The sequence below is a fragment of the Pinus tabuliformis genome, chromosome 1_2 (genome assembly GCF_031772625.1).
Source record: "Pinus tabuliformis cultivar Carrire ecotype Pingquan chromosome 1_2, CPIR1, whole genome shotgun sequence".
Lineage (NCBI taxonomy): Eukaryota > Viridiplantae > Streptophyta > Pinopsida > Pinales > Pinaceae > Pinus > Pinus tabuliformis.
Genome location: NC_142298.1, coordinates 464,022,405 through 464,045,448, shown reverse-complemented (window position 1 = coordinate 464,045,448; position 23,044 = coordinate 464,022,405). Strand labels below are relative to the sequence as shown.

At 43.1% G+C, this 23,044-nt stretch overlaps 1 protein-coding gene across 1 annotated transcript in view; it reads right to left on the bottom strand.

The window, feature by feature from the left end:
* Positions 1–22,832, bottom strand: part of LOC149206355 (triacylglycerol lipase OBL1-like) — a 30,168-nt gene extending 7,336 nt beyond the window's left edge. Inside the window, exon 1 of the mRNA XM_089397669.1 lies at positions 22,752–22,832. Within this exon, the coding sequence (XP_089253795.1) occupies positions 22,752–22,832 (81 nt within the window). The remainder of the gene's footprint in view (positions 1–22,751) is intronic.
* Positions 22,833–23,044: the final 212 nt, after the last annotated feature.

Here is a 23,044-nt window from a genome sequence, read left to right as displayed (position 1 = left end):
TTTCCGGTCATGAAATCCTACTTTTCTTTCCACTTCCTCCCACTGCCTATTTTCCTCTTCTTCCTTAACTCCTTCCGACAATCCCAAAAGCAAGGGAGGACTGAACTTTAGGCCGATCCAATTGGCCTGCAAATCTTACATTGACTGTTTATAGAGGGGTACCCTTGCCAAAGCCTCCCTCATCTCGGTTGGAGAGTGGTATTCTTTTATCTTCAAACTGTGGGGCAGTGTGTTCCACCTCCTTGTGCAAGCATGAAGGAAGTTATCCCCCAACAGTCTCTCCATGTCCTCAAAGTGGGCAATAGCTTGAGCTTGTCGTTCAATGTAATCTGGTAACTCCTAAGGGTTGTTGGCCAAGTTCTGGTGGGCGCTTATCAATGCTGAGGGATCCTCCGACTCTGTTATGATCATTAGTGGTTCATTGAGTTCCCTGTTCATAATATCTCAGACCTCTGCTGCCCTTTTTTCCTCATGATTCAACCAAGAGGCCATGGCCATAAGTTGTACATCTCCTACCACAGCATTGGGATCCCACGAATTCATGTGTGGAAGGGCTAGGTTGTGTAAATAAAACTCTGATGATCTAGACTTGTCCTCTGATGAGCTACTGTCACATAAAGCCATGAATTGATGGTAGTTTTGAAATGGAGTAGTGCCCCTTTGGGCCAAGGTGTTAATCTGGAATTGCAACCATTGATATTTAAGGTAAAAAGCATATGACTTGGTAGGCTGCCTACACTGTACAGCCTCTATTGCCAATATTTCCGGTGATTTCCCCCTTTGTTTTTCTGTTTCCATGCTTCATGTAGAAGCCTCTGTGTCAACTGTTTCTGCCTGTACTGTGGCCATTTCAGGATTTGTCTCTACCTTCTGTTTTGGTGTGACTGTTGTGGTTGTGCCAGCCTTTACTTGGGGTGTTTATACCTTCTCTTCTCTCCTCCACAGTCTCTTTTCCCTTGGTGTTTGTGCTGTTGTTCCTTGCTCTGTTTTAGGCTCAACAATTTGGCCCTTTCCCTCTTTCTCTTTTTGTCCTGCTTGTGCTTGTTTTCCCTGTGTTTCTTTACCACTGGTTTTCTCTCTTGCTTCAGTGTGTTCCCCTTCTTCACTGCTGGATGAGGTGAGCTCCTCGGCCAGAATTTTAATATCGTCATCTCTGGACATGTTTCAGAAAATTTCCCAAGAGAGGGGGACAGTGTAGGTGTGGAGGGCATCTTCCACTAAAAGTTTTATGAGGCCATGATGGGCTAACTGATCCAGTGTCCCTTCATTCAATTTTGTGGCATATTCACTTAATGACTGCAGAAGAAAATAGGGGATGGTCAACTTCTATTCTGGAGGTAAATCCATTCCATGTCTTAGTTCACTCAGCAACCTGAAATGATAGTCATCAACAATGTTGAATCTCCCTTCACAGGTAATGTATTTCATGATTTGGAAACTGACTTCGCTACAGAGAGGAGTTAAGCTGGCTCTCCAGACCCCGTTCTTGTCTCCTACAGGATGCTCCTCAGGCAGGAAGATGCTTTCTTGGCTTCCTGGCCCAATGACCTTTCTTCTTTGCTCCAAGGGAGCCCTAATGGGCGACCAGTAACACGACTGATCAGGTCAGGGGTAACTTCTAGGGACAAAACCCTAAAATTCACTATGGCATGTGTCTTTGATTTAGGTTTTAGGGACGTTAAGAATTCCTCCGTTATCTCATCGTCATGACCCTGAATTTTGTCACAAAAGGACATCCAATTGGCGCAAGTGAAGAGGTCCACCACCTCTGGATGCTCACGCAGCTTGCTGGGATCCAAAGGTTCTTTCCTGATAAACCCCCCTAGCATGGTGAGAATGCCCTGTTTTATGCTCTGATCTGAAAAGGGAATGTTGTTTTATGGATTTCTCCCCTGAACTTTGAGAAGGGATTTCAGCTATCAATTAGCACCAATTCCCTGGCTTTAAGGCTATTGCTACCCAGAACTCAGCTGTCCGTTTATGAAGGAATAAATTGGGTTTCCACAGACAGAGTAAAGAGCTCAATGTTTATTCCCAGCATACATACAAACATGCAAATTCAAATTCTTCATACACAAGCTAGCCCTCACATTTGCGTATCTTTCCTACAGGAGAATTTTCTTTTTTAACAGGAACTGTGGAGGAGAATTTTGACGCAAAAATGACTGAGAAATATCATGCAACACAGGAAAACTACTATTTCCAACTCACAGGCGGATTTTTCTCGAACTCCCCAATTTGAGACAGTTCAATTCACCACCTTTTCAAAACATACCATGCATGGAAGAGTGTTTTCGAGCCTACCTCTCTCGGAACTCCAAATTCGACGAAGAAAAGTCCAGGCTTCCCTACTCCGGAAAGTTGTGCCGCATTTCCTGTAGAGCTTCTTCCTGTAGAACTTCTTCCTGTAGAACTCTTGCCAGCTTCTATAGGATGTCACTGCGCCTCTGAACAAGCTCGGTATGCAGGAGATTTTGAAACAGGCCAAAAAACCGGTGGAGAACGACTGGTTAACAGTTTTTTGGAGCAGAGGACGTGTACTTCGGCTGAGGACGTTGCAAGTGCAAATGAACAGTGAGTGGTGAGAGTCTTTAGCCAAGCATATTTTAACTACGGTGCAATTCATGGCGAGGGGATGTGGTGGCTAGACCGAACCGTTGATCCAATGTCACGGCCATCATTTCTCTGTGTGTCCTTCACCACCATCACCTCCCCTCTGCCATTAACCGCCACCACCACTGCCAGTCCTAATGATTTTCCCTAACTAGACACTCCACACGTGTCGACTGCACGTCTCGTCGGTAATTTTGAACTTAACTGAGCCTGTTCGGATCCCACGAAGCTATGTAACTGGCTGAGGGTGGCTAGTTGACTGGCCACCGATCCCGTTCAATCCGAACCATTTTCACAGTCATGCAGTTTTCGAAATATAGTTTATGCCATTGACGAATGAGTTTAGACACTTACCTACATGGCCGTGGACGCGTTATGCAGACTTCGGGTCTTGGAACCACTGCTTTGCATGCTGCTTCCTTGTGCACGGGTGTTAGAACCCATTCCTTCATTTGTTGATGCTATATGCACGGGTTTCGGAACCCGATCCTTCGGTTGTCAACGCTGCATGCACAGGTTCTATTGGGTTTTGGATACCGAGGATGTTTTCACGTCTAAGAGGAGCCTCTTGCATGTTCCCTTTGTTGATTTCGGTTGTCCTTGCCTCCAGAGTATGTCTTCCAGAGGGATCAGCTGCTACAGGATTCCTGTAGGATGTCCTGTAGCTGCTTCTCCTCCTGGGATGCAGGCTAAGCGAGCAGGGTTATATTGCTGACGAGGGATTCGGTTGATGAAGAGTCCATATGGAGATTGACAAGTAGGGTGAGCTAGACATCATTGCTTAATTTGTTGCTGAAACATTCTTGCTAGCAATCTGAGGAAAACAGGGTTTCTTGTATGACTGTGCAGGAACACATAACCAGGTGGGTGACGGAGGTGTAAAGAGATGGAACAGGGTGCCATATGGTGATGGGTGGAAACAGGGGTGGCTATAGGCCTAACAAATAGATTCCAACCTTCAGATTCCCCTCCAAGATTAATTTTGGCTTGCCCTAAGATTCTACAGGATGTTTCCTGTAGAAGACATAGACTGCCTGTAGAATAGGCAGAACTTCCTGTAGAAGGTGAAATCTGCCCCTGAATATGATCAAATTCTAGGAGAGGCGAGTGATCATGGAGGAAGTGTCTGTGAGGGTGTCTTGTAGCCTGGTGTGGGCCCCTATCCTTGTTTTGCGTGACCTTCCTAACTATATTCCCTGCAACCTGCAATTATTCCACAGAGATTAGGCCTGTTTTCTTTTTTCTCTCTTTTTTTTAATTTTTTTTTAGAGAGATGGCTGGGACACCTGCAAGAGGTTTTCACCCTGACTGTCTGCCCCAGGTGCCTCTAAGAGGTTTTCACCCAGGGATATTTTTATTTCACTTCTCTGTTTTTTCCTTTTTTTTTCTTTTTTTTTTTTGATGCTCAAGGTGTGGGTGGAGTAGAGACAGGGTCCTGCTCCACTACCAGCACTAATTTGTCCAAAGTTTCAATGAACTCCTGCCTCGAAAGAGTCTTCCTGTAGATTTTCAATCGATACCCGTTGACGAGCATGGGGATGGCTTCTTCATCAATGGTTCTAATAAGGACCGAACCATTGTCATTGCATTTTTCCACTGTATATGGTCCTAACCACCTTGTCCTCAATTTCCCTTTGAAATCCTTGTATCTTGAGTCATACAGCAGCGCCCAATCTCCTGGATAGAATTTATTTTCATTAAGGTGTCGGTCATGCCATATCTTCCTCTGGAGTTGAACTACTTCTGAGTGGAGGAGGGCCTGCATTCTCTGTTCATCTAATCCATTCAGCTGCAGTAATCTTTCTCGTTGTGCATGGCTGAGATCTAGGTCTAGTTGAGCTGCCACCCTCAATGTGTTGTACTCGAATTCTATGGACAGCAGAGCCTTCTTCCTGTAGACTAGCTCATAAGGTGTGAAACCTGTTGTAGTTTTCCAAGTGGTGTTGTAGGCCCAGGTGGCCTCAACCAAGCGATCTGCCCAATCCTTTTTGCTACTGCTCACCACCTTAGTCAAAATTCCTTCTAAAGCCCTATTAGTGACTTCCACCTGCCCATTTGCTTGCGGATGATAAGGGGTGGAAGTTTTGTGCTTGATCTTGTGATGAGCGAGCAGGTCTTCAATCAGGTTAGAGGTGAACTGACTTCCTTGATCGGTGACTAGCTCTCTTGGGTAGCCAAATTTGTAGAAGATATTTTCCCTTAAAAACTCAGCCACTTTTTCTTCTGTTGCTGCCTTGATTGCCTTTGTTTCTGCTCACTTTGTCAGGTAGTCTGTGCACACAATGATATAAGACTTTTTCTTTGAAGGAGGGTTGATAGGACCCACAAAATCCATGCCCCACTTCTCAAATGGCTCGAAAGTCACTTGAGGTTGGAGGGGCATTTCATCCCTCGGAGTCGGCTTCCCCATCCTTTGACATTGGTCACATTGGCTGATGTATATTCTAAGATCTTGATGAAGAGTGGGCCAATAGTAGCCTGCCTGTAGAATTTTGAAGGCAGTCCTTTTTTCTGCAAAGTGGCCTCCACAAGGTCCATCGTGACAGGTCAGGAGGATGTCAAAAACTTCCTCCTCCCTAACACAACACCTCAAGATCTAATCTGTGCCAAGTTTAAATAGGTTGCCCCTGATCCAAGTGAATGGGGCACTTTTCCTCACAATTTTGCTCTTCTCTCTTGAGGATAGGTGTGGAGGGAACTGTGCTGAGACCAAGTAGTTTTCTATATCAGCAAACCATGGAGAGAGCACTGAAATGGAAAATAGGTGTTCGTCTGGCATCTGGTCATCCACTGTACCTTCTTCACCTGCAAGCAAATCCAATCTAGACAGAAAGTCAGCAACAACATTTTCCTTACCTGGCTTGTCCACAATGGTCAAATCAAATTGCTGCAACAAGAGTAACCATCTAATGATACGAGCATTTACATCAGGCTTATTCATTAAATATCTAATCACAACATGATCAGTGTGTACGAACATTTGATAACCAGTGATGTAGTGTCTAAACTTGTTTAGGGAATGGACTACAGCCAGGAACTCTTTTTTGGTTACAGTATAGTTCATATTTGCCTTTGACAGGTTTTTGTTGACAAAGTATATGGCATATGGTAGTTTCTCCTCAACTTGTCCTAAGGTTGCCCCTGTGGCTTTGTTCAAGGCATCGGTGTGGATGTGGAAAGGTAGGGCCCAGTTTGGACCTCTCAAGATTGGGGTGGACACCAGCTTATCTTTCAACTCATCCAGAGCCCCTTGATAGTCGTTAGTCCATTTAAACTCAACATCTTTCCCTAAGAGGTCAGACAATGGCGAGGCTAGCTTACTGAAATCTTTAATGAATCTTCTATAATATCCTGCTAAGCCTAGAAAATTCCTAATATCTCTTACCTTTTGAGGAGGTGGAACCTTTTGAATGATAGCAATTTTGTTAGGATCCACCTGTAATCCTTGCTGAGAGATTGTATGACCTAGCACGGTCCCTTCAGTCATCAGGAATTCATATTTCTCAGGACTGAGGGACAAGTTCATCTCAATGCACTTGGTTAAAACTTTTCCCAGGTTAGACAATGCTTCTTGGAAGTGGACCCATAAGGAGTAAAGTCATCCATATAGATTTCTACCAAATCATGAACCAGCTCAGCAAATATGCTCAGTACTGCTCTCTGGAAAGTGGCAGGAGCGTTGCATAGCCCAAAGGGAAGGACTTGGTAGGCAAAGGTTCCCCAAGGACAAGTGAAAGTGGTCTTATCTTGGTCTTCCGAGCTGATTTGGATTTGATTATACCCGCTGAACCAATCTAAGAAAGAAAATAACTTCTTCCCTGCCAGCCCATCTAGCACTTGATCTATGAAAGGCAAAGGGAAATGGTCTTTCTTGGTGGCTTTGTCAAGTTCTCGATAATCTACACAGATTCTCCACTTCCCATTTTTCTTGGGTACAAGCACGAGAGGAGAAACCCATTCGCTGTCCGAGATGGGGTAGATGAATCCTGCATCCAACAACTTTTGCAATCCTTCTTTAACAATATCCTTAAGGGCTGGATTCATTCTCCTTTGAGGCTGCCTGACTGGTTTACAATCCTCTTTAATGTAAATGTGATGAGTACAGATCGATTGATGGACTCCTTTCATATCCTTATAGCTCCAAGCGAAAACCTCCAAATGGCGGTTCAATAAGCTACATATCTCCTTCTCTTGAGAGGGAGATAAGGATGAGCTGATCTTCAAGGTTCTTTCAGGGCCAAATTCCACATTCTTAACTCTGGGAGAGGTCGGATTAGTCACACAGAGGTCCACTAAAGCGCTAGCTTGGGTACCTTCCACCAACTCCTCTATTAGCAGCACCCCGGGAGGTGGATTTTGAATCAAATTCTCAATTAGGTCATCCTCGGTTTGAGGACCTCCCCGGGTGGCTTCCATTGTGCACACTGGTGCAGAGTAGACTTCATCCTCATCTTCCTCCTCCAACCATAGAGGTAAGTCATGTTCTAGTAGAGGTTGGGCAGGAGGGTATAGGACTAGCTGTTTAGACATAGGCCCATTCTTGATGGTCATGCTCCCAGCTCGACAACTGATGTAAGCATCCGCAGTAGCTAACCAAGGCCTTCCAAAAATTAGGGGTATCCAGTGAGTTTTGCCTTTGGCTGAAGGACCAAAAAGTCCCTAAGGTACTCCCAAGAATCAACAGAGACCAAGACATCCTCCACAATCCCTTCGGGAGTTGCGGTGGAGGGATCTGCTAACTGCAGTACTGTCGAGGTATTCCTTAAGGAACTCTGAAGGTTGAGTTTGAGCATAGTGTCCCTGGTCATCACATTAATGGCAACCCCTAGATCGATCAGGGTGTGGGGGATTATGGTGCCATTGATGTGGACATCAACTACAGAACTCCCAGGATCCAAATATTTTGGACAGATTATTTCCCCCAACATTAGATCGGACAGTTGTCATATGACATTGATAGTCGGGGCATCTCTCTTGCGCCTGCCTGGTGTTATAGACATTTTTGTGCCTTACAGCTATAAGCACGAAACGTCCATAAACCAAGGGATCCTAAGTCCCTAAAGATGTTGTTCTAGCTCCTAAAGAAACAAGGTCAATAAATGACAGCTTCTCCCAGAAGTTCTCCACCAAAAACTGCTCAAAACTAGTCAAATCAGGATCAATTCAGAGGCTCCACTAGCTGCCTGCGTTGCAAAGCACCCAAATACACTGGCTAGGTGCGTTGCAACGCAGGTGAATGCACTACCAGGGTGCGTTGAGCGGGAAATGACAAATGGCAAGCTCATTCAACGAGGTGGAAAGACCATGGAAGCTTCCAGAATCTTCTCCAATGACACTTACCTCAATAAATTCGACTAATGATGAGTAAGAGGCTCTCAGCCTCCAAGTGGAAGCAAGAACTAACAGAGAGAAGCCACAAGTCAAAACATAAGTTGACTCATCCTCTCTGCTTACATCTATATATGGATCCCTTACCCAGAGATCCAAAGGAGGCTGGAATTTTGTACTTTGCAGAGAATTGTTGTTGGTTTGAGATTGAGATTAGTGCATTGGTTGATTTATGCTTTGTTGGAGGTGAGGAAGGGATTCCTTTGCTGGGAGGTAGATGCTGGATCGGGACTCACTTGGTTGTATCTCCTCTTGGACTTTCTTATTATATCAATAAAACTATTTGAGTTTCTCCTACATGCTGTGTATCAATGATGCTTTGTTATATTTGCATGTTTAGTTTAAATCTGATCCTAAACTAGTTATGAATGTAAATCTACGTCTTTTGTGTAGTTTTCCTCTCTTGTGATCTTGCAGGAACTTGGTGAAGTTGGACCAGTAAGGGAGCAGGCAGCAGGAAGCGAACAAAGGAGAGAACGATTGGATCAACAAACTAGCGAAAGACACAGGTTAGTTACATCCTTCCTCTTTGTTTACATTTCATAAAGAAGAATACGAAAATAGTTTTCCTTGTTTGTTGCTAAGGCACTGTCACACCTTAGAGTGGGATAGGGGCATTACAAATGGATACTTTTCCCAACAAAAAATTGGCGACTCCGCTAGGGATCGTATCTAGTTAGTTTATTTGTGTTTCTATTGTTGTTCATCTCATAAACTCAGGAGTGCCGAATCGAACTGCATTTTCCATTTACAAATGCAAAGTAGAGATCTGCTACTCTAGTCCATTCACTGGGCCTATTTATGATCTGAATAGCTGATCCACAAATGCTCTAACAGCCCTTTGTGATAGCTCTTAGTCCTCCTTTAAATCATCCCTCTAATTGTACCTTATTGATAGCTTTTATCCGGCCAAAAACCATAGATTAAACTACAAACCATGACCCAGAACCCAGAGACAATTCTCATTTCTGCTTTAGCGCAAGCTCGGTGAAGAGGTTTTGCATTTCAACGCAGGTCCCGAGAGGGCTACCTGCGCTGCAATTCAGTTTCTTTGTGCAACAGGTGCGTTGATCAGCCTTTTCCCTGTGCAGCTGTGGCTCTTTGCTTCATTTTGCTCAGTTTTATCTCTGTTTTTTGCAGCCTGTTATCAGTGTGTGTACCTATCTGAAAACCCCTTTTCTTTTCCTTAATTCTGCCTCAGTTGTATAAAATAAACTGTATTTGTTTTTTTGTATTTGTTACATCATTTGCAGTTTCCCATTACAAAAGTAAACTAGTCATACTGTCGCCTTTAGATCTAGACCTGTCGTAAGTGTCGTTCTGATCTTAGGAGTAAGTTTGTTTGCTGTTGACAATTGATTGCGCTTTTACTTTTGTATTTTGGTTTGAATTTACGAATTTCTAGTGTCGAAACAAGTGTTTACTTCAAAATCATAAAGTGTCGTAATCGTCTTTTTTTATTTCGAAAAGAAGCTTGTTTGTGTTTTTCGCTTGAAATCGAATTCAAATTTGTACAACAACTTTCTTTTTAGGCATCAATATTAAGAAAGTGAAAACAAATACATGCATATGTGCATTTGCATTTTGACAGTTTGCATGGTTTGATTTAGGAAAAGTGCATTTACAGTGTGCTCCATGCTCTTTGAGAAAAGATTGTGTCTTTCTTTTCCCCTTGTAGCTAGGATTTTCATTGTTGAAAAGATATAAAAGCTTGCTTATCATCTTTAGACTGCATTTAGGAATTTAATCTACATCTCGTGGTGATCCAAGAAGGCAAACTTCTAAGAAAGATCAACCTAAAATAAATTGAATGAACTTAACAACGCATTGGAACTTAACGCACAACATAGAGGTCTAGGCTAGAGACGTGTTCCGGCGTCGTAAAACCTGGTAACTGTTGCCTCACTGATGGTTGGGTGATTCCTCCTGAGAGACAATAAGTGCCAGTACGGATTGTGCTCCCACGTACCGTCGAGTATATATTGGGAGACCCCTATAGGCATAAAACCTTTATCCATAGGAAGCCGTGTCGTCCGCCCTACTAATCGCAATGCACTGAACACAGCATTCGGGAAGACTGACCACCCGTACCCTAAAAATTATTCTGCGGTTTTGCGATTGGTTTGGCACACCCTCTACCTAGAACTCCAGAGCAGTCCCTTTCGTTCCTTTTCAGACTCCTTAACGGAAAAGGTCCATCTGAGCACTTGTCACTTCAGGCTCATTAAAAATTGAAGGAGACTAGTGTCATCTTTTTCTTTTTCTCGACTCTTTAAAATTGAAAAAACAAGTTGTGTCCAAGCATCGTTAAAATTTATTTTAAACGGAATATTCATACCCTTTTTCCCGCGTTGATCTTTAGGTTGAGAAAATGGAGCCCACCAACCAAGGAATTCCCCTTGGTGGAAATCCTAGTCCCTTCTCCTCTTGGGGAGATGTTGGTGTGCCCCATATGGCCACATTGTCGCTTCCAGGACTGAAAATTGGCCTGCCGGTCTGGCTCTTCTCAACCAATGTCGTTCAGAACACAACTATTCCTGAATAGTCGAATCAGCAGTTAGACGAGTCCATAATTTCCCACCAACCCTCTACTTCCTCTAATTCTTCCTCTCTTCCTTCCTCTTCGCGTGACGGGACTGGTAAAGCTAAAAACCAAGTCCCTAAGGAGAAAAAGGAAAAGAAGAAGAAAGAGAAAAAGAAGAAGGAGCCAAAGGCAAATAAGGGAAAACAAGTGTCGTCTAATGAAAATCCACACACAACACTGACCAGGCCTAAATCGCCATGTGTCATTTGCAAGGGAGACCACTTTCACAGAGATTGTCCTTGCATCCCTCGGATACTAAGGGACTGGTCTCCCCGTTTGCACAATCCGGTGTCGTCAACCTCTGATGGCCATGTTGAAAGTACATCGTCAACTAGCGAAAGTGAAGTTCCAGGACAAAAAGGGAGAGCTAGACCTCACTGTAGATTGTGCGAAGGCAATCATGCCCTCCACCGTTGTCCCTTCTTAGACGAGGCTAAAAGAGTCTTGGAAGATCGTCCGGTTTCACCGTTACGACTTCCTCCTGGATATAAAAAACTCTTGTTGAGTCCTTTGTTAGTTGAGAATCCAGCTAGCCCGCTCAAGTGGTCAGCTGAAGCGTCTATCATTGAAGATAAACCAACTGAATCCATACCAGACGAAAGTCAAAAGGTCGAGGCGGCAGTTGACCCGGTCTTGCCTTCAGAGGTTTTATCTTCGAATGATACAGTCACTGAAGAGGATAAGGATGACACCATCCAAATTCTCTTCATCAACGCAAACTCCGACGAACACGGGGGCAATCCACCCATTCCTTTATCGCAGGAAGGAAGTTCATCAGAGTCATACCCAGCCATCTATTCGGTCCCACCACCAAGCAACCTAGTTGTGTCCTTCGACTGGAACCAACTACGCAGACCCCGCTTGCCAGCCAGCATACCATTCAGAATTATCGTCCAAATATATAGAATGGTCATGGCTAGCACCATCATTGATGAGGGGGAATCTGTGAGTATCCTTTCCTCTATTGCTTGGAAAGCGCTTGGTTCGCCATCGCTTTTGCCTGAGATGAGAAATCTGACAGGCTTCGATAAAGGAACCAGTCGACCTTTAGGGATCCTCCCCAATGTGCCTATCACATTGAAAGGGAAGACCGTTCAAATGAACGTGATGGTCGTTCAAGGACCCTTGGATTATAACCTACTCCTTGGACGAGACTATATATATTGCATGGGAGCCATCGTCTCCTCACTCTTTAGAGTAATGTGTTTTCCGCACGAAGGAAGAGTGGTCAAGCTCGTGGACTAGCTTTCATTTCCCGGATCACGCATCACAAATAGTCATATACCATCCCTAAATGGTCTCTTCACGCAAGAAATGTCTCAACCCACGGTCCGTCCTCCTGATGAGCGCGAGTAATGTTGGAAATAATACTGAGAGAGGAGGGGGGTGAATCACTATTATCACATTAATAAAACTTTTTCATTTCCATAATCAGATTCATATATGCTACTTCCACAACTTCTTATGATTAAGTTAATTAATCTTCAATGAGTGCATTAGAACTTTATCAACCATATTATTAGTTAACAAATGCAGTAACATAGAATAGATCATCACACATAAGGCACACATGAACACCATGATATAAGGTGGAAACCCAATGCGGGAGAAAACCACCTGCTGCAAGTCATCTCAATCTTCTTTAATAAGAAAATCCTTTTACAATATTTTGTATTGGTGCAGTCTTATACCAGCACGGGAGCTACAACCCCCTTTGCTCTTGTACTAGCCGATCCATTTACTAGTACGCAGGCTACTACCTGCTACAATGCTCCAAAGATTTCCTTTAGCTCTTCTACTAGCTTAGATACTAGTACGTAGGTGCTGACCTACAATCTTCTCCCCTCCAGGTACCACGTTTCATCAATTTTCATACTAGATACACTGAAGCACAACACATAATCTGAAAGGCCACATTTCATCCAATTTTCATACTAGACCCAACAACAACATTGAAGCTTGTAATCAAACAACCTTCTGAATCACCCAATCACTAGATCAATACATATACAATGAGAGTCATCAATCAGATCTAGTCCATCAGATCATTAAGAAGCTGATCCATTCATTCATCAATTCTGAAGCTAATCATAATTATTCACTCAATCACTGCTGTTATCAAAACATAATACCAGAAACCAGACATCATTTCAAAACCCAGAACACAACAATGATAAACATGAACAGCTAAATTGATTTCAAGAGAAGTACGCAGCTTCACCCATGTAATGCCTACGTCCAGTACGCACTGTTCTGAACTGTGCACCTGCGTACCCACGCACTGTGCCAAATAGACTTCCTGCGTACCTCCGCAACTGCAGCGCTTCTGCGCCTGCGTACCGGTGCACTTGCAACGCTTCTGTGCCTGCGTACCGGCGCACTTTTCTTTCACTGTACCTGCGTACCTTCGGGCATAGATGATTTCAAGATTTCAAGAATAACCCAGACAGTCAAATCTACAGATCTGGACATGCGCCGAAGAGATCTCAGTCCATCAGTAGATTCGCCTTATTTAGATCTAGACCAGATCTAGCCCTCATAAGATATTCAACCCAAAACATCCTCAAGCCAAATGATCTCCTTTGCTTTATATAGGAAAGCTCTTCCTTAAATCATGGATCAATACCACGAGCCGCCACCATAATAACACAATACCGTCGGCTAAATACCAAGAGTAAAACATAAGAAAACCCCACATGTGAATTTCTTTGCCTTGAAATGTGTGCACTGGGGGTACGCACCTCCTGAACGGGATAACTGCGGGTATGTACGCACCTTATGTAACACTGACCTGTGTGTACGCACCTTATGCAAGGTGTACCTGGGTACCCTTATTTTCTTCAATATTTGACAGCTGATCATCAATCTCTGCTGCTGACTTGAAGTACTGTGATCTATCACCTGAATGGGTTGCCATCAAGGACAACACTTTAGCCATAATGCCAACAATCTCCCCCTTTGGACTTGATGGCAAAGCTTACTAAGAACTTGCCATTTGATTCCTTTGAGTTGTTCTGCATCTATGTATTATGTCACATCTGATATCTCTTCTGTAGATTCATCTGAATGTATATAAGTGAGATGATCTTCTATGCGAGGGTTGCCATCAAGTACAACACATGCATCATAATGCCAACTATCTCCCCCTTTGGACTTGATGGCAACAACACCAAATCACTCTCCCCCTTTGACATCAAGGGAAAAGGGGTATGCTCTCCCTAAGAACATGCTCCCCTTGACTATAAACCAGATCTGCTGAAGTCTCTGAATGAGCTCCCCCTTTGTATATGTCATGGTGCTCCAATCTGATAATGGTCTTTCTGAGAAAAAGCTGAGATGTCTGCTCTGCTATATAGTGTTGTTCATGCTCAAGCTCCCCCTGACTGTAAGCAAGGTCCGCAAAAAGATGTTCTACAAGAAGAACATGACCTTCCTATCACCAAAAGACTCAATACATACATCCATCACCCATCACAATAAGGATCATCCATCCAATCAAGTGGGAATACATCAGAAATATGAAAACCAAATACATTACATCTTCATCCCATGCATAGTGGGGGGGACATAGGCCGTTACATGACCTGAAGAAATGACTACAATAGATAGACCATTACAACATGAGTCTTGCTATGACCTTTACATCAAACATCTAAAGATCATGACAAACATCATCAACAGCACTGTGTAATCTGCTCCATAGTATCTGTCAACATCAAGGACTTCTGCATCAACTCATAACCATCCAGATCTACATGAATCAAGAGCCATCAAATGCAAGCATCTGCATCAATCAACATATGTATGAATAATCATCCCTGTATCCAGCCAACAATCCTCATCCATTTGTGCCAAGAAAGAAATCATGCATTATGCACATGTCAACAGCAGCATATGAGTGACTCATCATCATTATGTCTCCAACAATGCAACTTTGAATAATCATCCACGAAATCAGCCAACCTCATCCATATATGTGCCAAGAACATTAAAGACTCCATGCAAGCATCATTAGAGAATCAACCATAAATCTGATCATGTGACCAACTCATAACCATAGCAAGATGAATCATAAGCATTGTCACCAAGGACCATAATGCCAACAATGCATTCAGGACATATGCTCGCCCTGAGCCAGTGCCATCTGTCAAATCTGATCATGCATATCAATAAGAAGAATCAACCAATAAATGCCTTAAGACAAGTACGCACTTCATCTTCTGCTCCCCTGCGTACACCCGCAGATATCCTTCTGCTGCACTGTGTATATACGCAGACAGTCTTCTATTACAGAGTGTACCCATGCACCTGTTACATCAGTTGTGTCGCGTACTGCACGCACCTTTTATTTTATCGCGCTGCGTACTTTTCTGTAAGTACGTAGGGTATCCTTTATCACGCCGCGTACCGCACGCACTCTTTGCTTCTATCGCGCCGCGTACTCCTTTGTAAGTCTGCACCTCTTTTTAGGTTTCTCCGCGTCCGTCTACATGTCCTCTTCTGATAAGCCGTGTACCTCCGCATAGGGACTGTGCCTTCACTTGCGTACATCCGTACCCAGTCTTACGCTCTGCTGCGTACGCCCGCACTTTCACAGTTGATGATCTGCATACTTCTAATTAGGGCCAAATTAACAGTCCTCCTTTGTGCCACTGACAGTCAGATTCCCAAATCCGATAGATTCATTTCCCACTTCACTTGCCTACTGCCTTCAAACAAGCATATACGTGATTGTGCAGTATCCAACTCGCGTATATATGCGACTTGCCTTTATGATGTTTGCATATGAGATTCAGGAACCTGAAGTTTTGTACTTTCAGCTTCCTCTAATTCTGGTATGTCTGTACATTGTGCTGTGCCATCCTTTTCTGACTGTACTTCCTTTTTCCTCCATGTCTTCAAGCGTGATGATGACATTTTCTCCTTTTGATATGGTGTCCACACTTTGTTCCTGCATTCCTTAGCTATATGTCCAGGCTTGTTACATGCATAACATCTTACATGTTTCATATTCCTCCTGTAACAATCAGCAGCTTTGTGACCAAACGTATTGCAAGCAAAGCAATATCCATAAAAATACCTTGATTGAGATGACTTGTCTGCATAATGGTCTTGAACTCTTCTTCTTCTAAATCTAGTTGCAATATGTCCAAGATTATGACATACATAACATTCAACATTATTCATAGGAGGAGTAAAGGATTTTCTTTGAGGAATCTCTTTCCTTGGTTGATGATGAGATTGATCTTTCATTTCTTCATTGATCACTTTAGATTTCTCTTTAGAATTCCTTGCCTCACCTTGTGAACTAGATTCACTTTCAACAGATTCATGGAAACCAAGACCAGTCTTTATAGCAGGGGACCTTTGACTACTAAGAATATCATCCAATACTTTAGAGCTATCTTGAAATCGTAAAAGCTTATCCTTTTCTTCTAGTTTACCTTTCAAAATATTTACCTCAACCTGAAGCTGTTCTTCCTTTTCAAGAGATTTCTTTTTCAAAACTTCTTCAGCTTTCCTTCCTTCTTCCATTTGTTCCCTTAGTTTGAGAATCTCCTTTTCTTGTTCTTCATTCAGATCCTGCTGCATTTGACGAAACCGGAAGGCACATTCTAGTTGAGATTTTAAGCTGGTGACTTCGTTTTCTTGTTTTTCAATAGCTTGGAGTAGATCTGTATTCTGCTTCTTTGATTCTTCAAGATCTCCTTTTAGTGAGAGGATTGTAGCTTCAAGATTTTCATAATAACTGGATCGATCTCTGAGCTCCTTGATTGTTGTGTTCTTTTCAATCACTTCATTTCTTAGAGATGTTGCTTCATCCTGCAGCTTTTGATACCTTTCCTTGCATAACTTGAGGGCACCACTCTTTACGTCAAAACGTTTTTCTTGTTCAATAATTTTGTTTGTCAGCCTGTTAAGTTCTGCCTCTATTTGACATCTTTCTTGCTCACCCATAAGAGCAAGTTCAGTAGTCTCACTATCACTTTCATCTCTTTCACAAGGAAATATAGTTGGAACATCAGAGGATAACACATTCATACCTGATAATGATTCTGAATCTGATTCTGAATCTGAAGAGCTTCTTATGCCTAATCCCCAATCGATTCTTCCACTGTCATAGTTTTTCTGAGATGACTTCTTTTTCTTATGAGCTTTCTTCTTAAGCTTCTTTCCCATTGTTCCACGGATCTCCTTCGAGCGATCAAGCTTCTATCAAAGGACCTGCTCTGATACCAATTGTTGGAAATAATACTAAGAGGGGGAGGGGGGTGAATCAGTATTATCACATTAATAAAACTTTTTCATTTCCATAATCAGATTCATATATGCTACTTCCACAACTTCTTATGATTAAGTTAATTAATCTTCAATGAGTGCATTAGAACTTTATCAACCATATTATTAGTTAACAAATGCAGTAACATAGAGTAGATCATCACACATAAGGCACACATGAACACCATGATATAAGGTGGAAACCCAATGCGGGAGAAAACCACCTGCTGCAAGTCATCTCAATCTTCTTTAATAAGAAAATCCTTTTACAATATTTTGTACTGGTGCAGTCTTATACCAGCACGAGAGCTACAACCCCCTTTGCTCTTGTACTAGCCGATCCATTTACTAGTACGCAGGCTACTACCTGCTACAATGCTCCAAAGATTTCCTTTAGCTCTTCTACTAGCTTAGATACTAGTACGTAGGTGCTGACCTACAATCTTCTCCCCTCCAGGTACCACGTTTCATCAATTTTCATATTGGATACACTGAAGCACAACACATAATCTAAAAGGCCACATTTCATCCAATTTTCATACTGGACCCAACAACAACATTGAAGCTCATAATCAAACAACCTTCTGAATCGCCCAATCACTAGATCAATACATATACAATGAGAGTCATCAATCAAATCTAGTCCATCAGATCATTAAGAACCTGATCCATTCATTCATCAATTCTGAAGCTAATCATAATTATTCACTCAATCACTACTGTTATCAGAACATAATACCAGAAACCAGACATCACTTCAAAACCCAGAACACAGCAATGATAAACATGAACAGCTAAATTGATTTTAAGAGAAGTACGCAGCTTCACCCATGTAATGCCTGTGTCCAGTACGTACTGTTCTGAACTGTGCACCTGCGTACCCACGCACTGTGCCAAATAGACTTCCTGCGTACCTCCGCAACTGCAGCGCTTCTGCGCCTGCGTACCGGCGCACTTGCAACGCTTTTGTGCCTGCGTACCAGCGCACTTTTCTTTCACTGTACCTGCGTACCTTCGGGCATAGATGATTTCAAGATTTCAAGAATAACCCAGACAGTCAGATCTACAGATCTGAACATGCGCCGAAGAGATCTCAATCCATCAGTAGATTCGCCTTATTTAGATCTAGACCAGATCTAGCCCTCATAAGATATTCAACCCAAAACATGCTCAAGCCAAATGATCTCCTTTGCTTTATATAGGAAAGCTCTTCCTTAAATCATGGATCAATACCACGAGCCGCCACCATAATAACACAATACCGTCGGCTAAATACCAAGAGTAAAACATAAGAAAACCCCACATGTGAATTTCTTTGCCTTGAAATGTGTGCACTGGGGGTACGCACCTCCTGAACGGGATAACTGCGGGTATGTACGCACCTTATGTAACACTGACCTGCGTGTACGCACCTTATGCAAGGTGTACCTGCGTACCCCTTATTTTCTTCAATATTTGATAGCTGATAATCAATCTCTGCTGCTGACTTGAAGTACTGTGATCTATCACCTGAATGGGTTGCCATCAAGGACAACACTTTAGCCATAATGCCAACAATCTCCCCCTTTGGACTTGATGGCAAAGCTTACTAAGAACTTGCCATTTGATTCCTTTGAGCTGTTCTGCATCTATGTATTATGTCACATCTGATATCTCTTCTGTAGATTCATCTCAATGTATATAAGTGAGATGGTCTTCTATGCGAGGGTTGCCATCAAGTACAACACATGCATCATAATGCCAACAATCTCCCCCTTTGGACTTGATGGCAACAACACCAAATCACTCTCCCCCTTTGACATCAAGGGCAAAGGGGTATGCTCCCCCTAAGAACATGCTCCCCTTGACTATAAACCAGATCTGCTGAAGTCTCTGAATGAGCTCCCCCTTTGTATATGTCATGGTGCTCCAATCTGATAATGGTCTTTCTGAGAACAAGCTGAGATGTCTGCTCTGCTATATAGTGTTGTTCATGCTCAAGCTCCCCCTGACTGTAAGCAAGGTCCGCAAAAAGATGTTCTACAAGAAGAACATGACCTTCCTATCACCAAAAGACTCAATACATACATCCATCACCCATCACAATAAGGATCATCCATCCAATCAAGTGGGAATACATCAGAAATATGAAAACCAAATACATTACATCTTCATCCCATGCATAGTGGGGGGACATAGGCCGTTACATGACCTGAAGAAATGACTACAATACATAGACCATTACAACATGAGTCTTGCTATGACCTTTACATCAAACATCTAAAGATCATGACAAACATCATCAACAGCACTGTATAATCTGCTCCATAGTATTTGTCAACATCAAGGACTTCTGCATCAACTCATAACCATCAAGATCTACATGAATCAAGAGCCATCAAATGAAAGCATCTGCATCAATCAACATATGTATGAATAATCATCCCTGTATCCTGTTAGCTACCTATACCAATAGGTTTCATATTTCATGATTGACAATGGAAAGTTCCAAATATGCTCTGCTTTGATCATGCAAAGATCACATATTTCCAAGAGAAAACAACCTGTGTATATGGCTTGATCATGTTCAAATTTTGATGGATGGTCCAACAGCCTAATCTGGATCATGCCATGTTTTAAATTTTCAATTGTAGAATAGAGAAAGAAGTCTGTCCAAACTGGTTAATCTTGGCAGACAAGTAGCTTAGGTAGAGAAGTAAGGCTCCCAACTGCATAATCTGGGACCTTGGAAGAAATAAGGGTAGAAGTAGACAGAAAATCAAAGGGAAAAAGCCAAAGAAAAGAAAAGGCAAATAAGGGTCTGCAAATTCAAGTACACCCTCCAAGAAGAAACAAAAAATGCTAGGCAAAGTAGCTGGGTAAGTAGATGGGGTTGCAGAAGTGGTATTCATTTCAGATTGAATCTTGTTGGTCAAGATAAGAAAAGCAAGGCAAAGGAGCATGTCTAACTTCCCAAATTCACCCTTCCACTCTTATAACTAACATCCCTTCATCCATGGAGATTGATGAAAAGATCTGAGGTTTTATGGTGGTTCTTGTTCCTTTAAAAGCCACATTTCTTGTGTAAAAATCTTTTCATTTTGATCTACTCCTTAAGTTAAGTGTTTTTCAAATAAACTTAGTATTATCTCCCCTAATCCACTCCTTTCATCCATATTAACCCCTAACTCTATTATATAAACCCCCTATGTTACCCCTTTCCTAGTACTATAACACCATGGTGTATAAACCCCAAACATGGTATAAATATTCCCCCCCTTTGGCACTATAGCTAAATAAGTTGTTTAGGGAGACTTCAGTCCACCAAGGGCTGTGGTCAACCCTGTCTTGGGGCTGCTCAAACCTCTGGCAATGAGCAACAACCTTTCCCCTAAGCCCTCACCTTCCCTCTGCTCAAAAAACACAGAAAAACCCTTTCCCCTGCTAAACCCACTCCTAAGAAACCTCTTTTCCCTTATAAAACCCTTGGAAAACCCAAAAATCCCCAAAACACATGCAAAAACCCCTAACCCCAAGGTTCTCCGCCCGAAAATATTTAATTTAATATTTTAATAGGCCAGCGAGACCCCCCCAACCTGCACGATCTGTCGGAGGACCCGCCAGCCGTCAGATCTCCGCCGCCCAGATCTAACGGTGGGCGGTAATTTTCACTCCCTGACCTGCCGACCTTTAGCGTCCGGGGAAAGTGGTTTTCCGCCCCGTACAAGGGACGCGTGGCAGGCGGTGGGGTTGTTCGGAGCCCCCCTCCCTGATACCGCCTTTGCCCAAAGGTGGTGCGGGGAACCCGCTTACCACCGTTCCTTTACCACCTTCCCTTACGTCATCACTACGTCAGCATGACGTAACGCCCTCCTCCGCCCCCGCGCCATATGATCCTCCACGTAGCCTTGCCACCTTATCCACCCGCCACCGTGTCCTGCCACCCTGGCCTACACCTCAGCAGCCACGTCATCCTCCGTACCCGGGCCCGCCATGACGTCATCGGCGGAAAGGCGCCAATTACCCATATTTTCCGAATTTTGTCGTTAAAGTCATGTTTTGGGCAGTTTTTATGTCATTTTCGCGTGAAGGAAGAGTTAGCCGTTGCAGCTGCCAAAGCACCTCCAGACCTCCAAATTCAAAATCCAACCGCTCAAGTTCATCAATTCAACCTCCAGAGTTTGGCCCGCATGCTGTTCAAGTGTTTCATCTAGGTATTCACCATAATTACTCTGTTTGACCCATGCATACCATTTCTCTGTAAATTGCCCTTAAAACACCTGTTGAATTCCATTTAAAATCTGCACCTACTACCTAAAGTAAGCCAAGGCAACCTGCTTACCCTCAGAACCAGAAATTCAGCATTCAAACAAGAAATTCGAGGGCCAAAACTGTAAGATTATCTTCGAGGTGCCCGGCATTGTTCCCTTTTGCCGGGTGTAGACCAACAGCTTCTTTCCACCAAAGTAAAACTCATTCACCCTCTGCAGCTCACCCCTAGCAATTCACAACCTCTGTGAACCTACCAAGACTGCAGAAGCAAGCCTGTGTTTTCACTATAAAAAGCATTTCAGACTTAGTCCATAGTTGGCCTAACACTTAAGCTCTTAAAAAGCTTTACAAACCAGTGCACTCATATCATTCCAAATCAAACAATACAATGGCTGCCCCTGTACCCACAGCTCTCAGTGTTGCTCCACTAAATCCACCCAATAAAGACCTGCAGTCTTTAGCTCTTGCTGACCAGGACTACCTTATTGAAGACTATGTGGGAAGCAGAGACTTTCTGCAGACCTTCAGACAGTTGAGAGAGGACTATCTGATGGGTCATGACACATATGACATCTGGGAGTTAAACCTGCCATACTATTGCCTCCCCTCTGTGAATGTATTTCCTAAAATCATTCGCCTATGTGCTGGGAACTATGATGTACACCACAGGGCAATCAGCACCCCATCTGGGAGGGTCCTTTTCTACATCAATCCTGAGACCATCAACAAAATGCTGCATTTTGACCAGACAGAGTTGTTGTTCCCATTTTCTATGAACTATCTGCTGGACACTGGTACCAAAATGACTAGTGAGGAGATTCAAAGGGTCACCAGGACATTCATGAGACCTGAGTGCCAGCCTACAGGGCCACCTCCTTACTTGGATGTCCACTTCACTAAAGTAGGCAGATTACTCCTGGACATGATTGCATATGTGCTGGGGTACAGCACCAGTGAGCATGTGGATCAAACCATGCTAGTATTGCTGGTTGTTTACAGCCCGGGCCAACCCCCTACCTGCAAATACAACTTTTCCAAGTTCATTGCTAATAAAATTCATGATCAGCTGAGCAAAGTAGACAGGCAGGGTGTCTTCAGGTACTCATCCTATATTTATCATCTCTTCATGTATTATCAGATTGAAGCTTTTCCATGCTATATCAAAAAGCTGGATTATAGAAGGGAAAGAAGATTTGTCATCTTCTGGACCTCTATCTATCACAATGTCACAAACTCGCCCTATTCCTATTGTGAGTTTGTTGACCAATTTGTGTACCCAGTCTCTTGCCTGTTAATGAGGTCCCCTCCTCCCAGAATGTCAACAAAGATACAGAAGGCTCTGCAGCTTTCCAAAAAATGCAAAATAGGTGATTGGTACCTATATGAGGAACACACAGTCATCAGGATCTATGGCTGTGAGCTCTGTCCTTTCAGACTCCCAAAGTATGTGCCCATGAGGATATTTGCCTTGGAATATTATAGGCAATTGATTCAGTCTGACCTCACCCATTTCCACAGCTCCAGGAAGAAGGCTCACCTCAAGTTCAAACACCAGTTGGGCCCATTCATCATGAATAAAAAGGAAGGATGGGAAGATGCTGACCTTATCCTCAAGGACAAATATAAACTGTCATACAGTTTCCGCTGGGTCCCTTATGACCCTGAGGGCGTCATCACTGCAAGGAGAATCAAATACAGACTTATAGGCATTAAGCATTGCCAGTACCCACACATTGAGAAATATGCCAACCAGCAAGAATGGCTACAGGGTACTTTAGTTGAAAAGATGACTGAAGATGAAATAATGCTTAAGAATATGATGGAGCTTGAAAAGACCTTTGACCTAGACTCTGTGCAGCAGGTACCCCTCAAATGGCCTCACTCAGCAGGAGAAGGGACCTCGGCCACAAGGACTGCACCACAGGCACC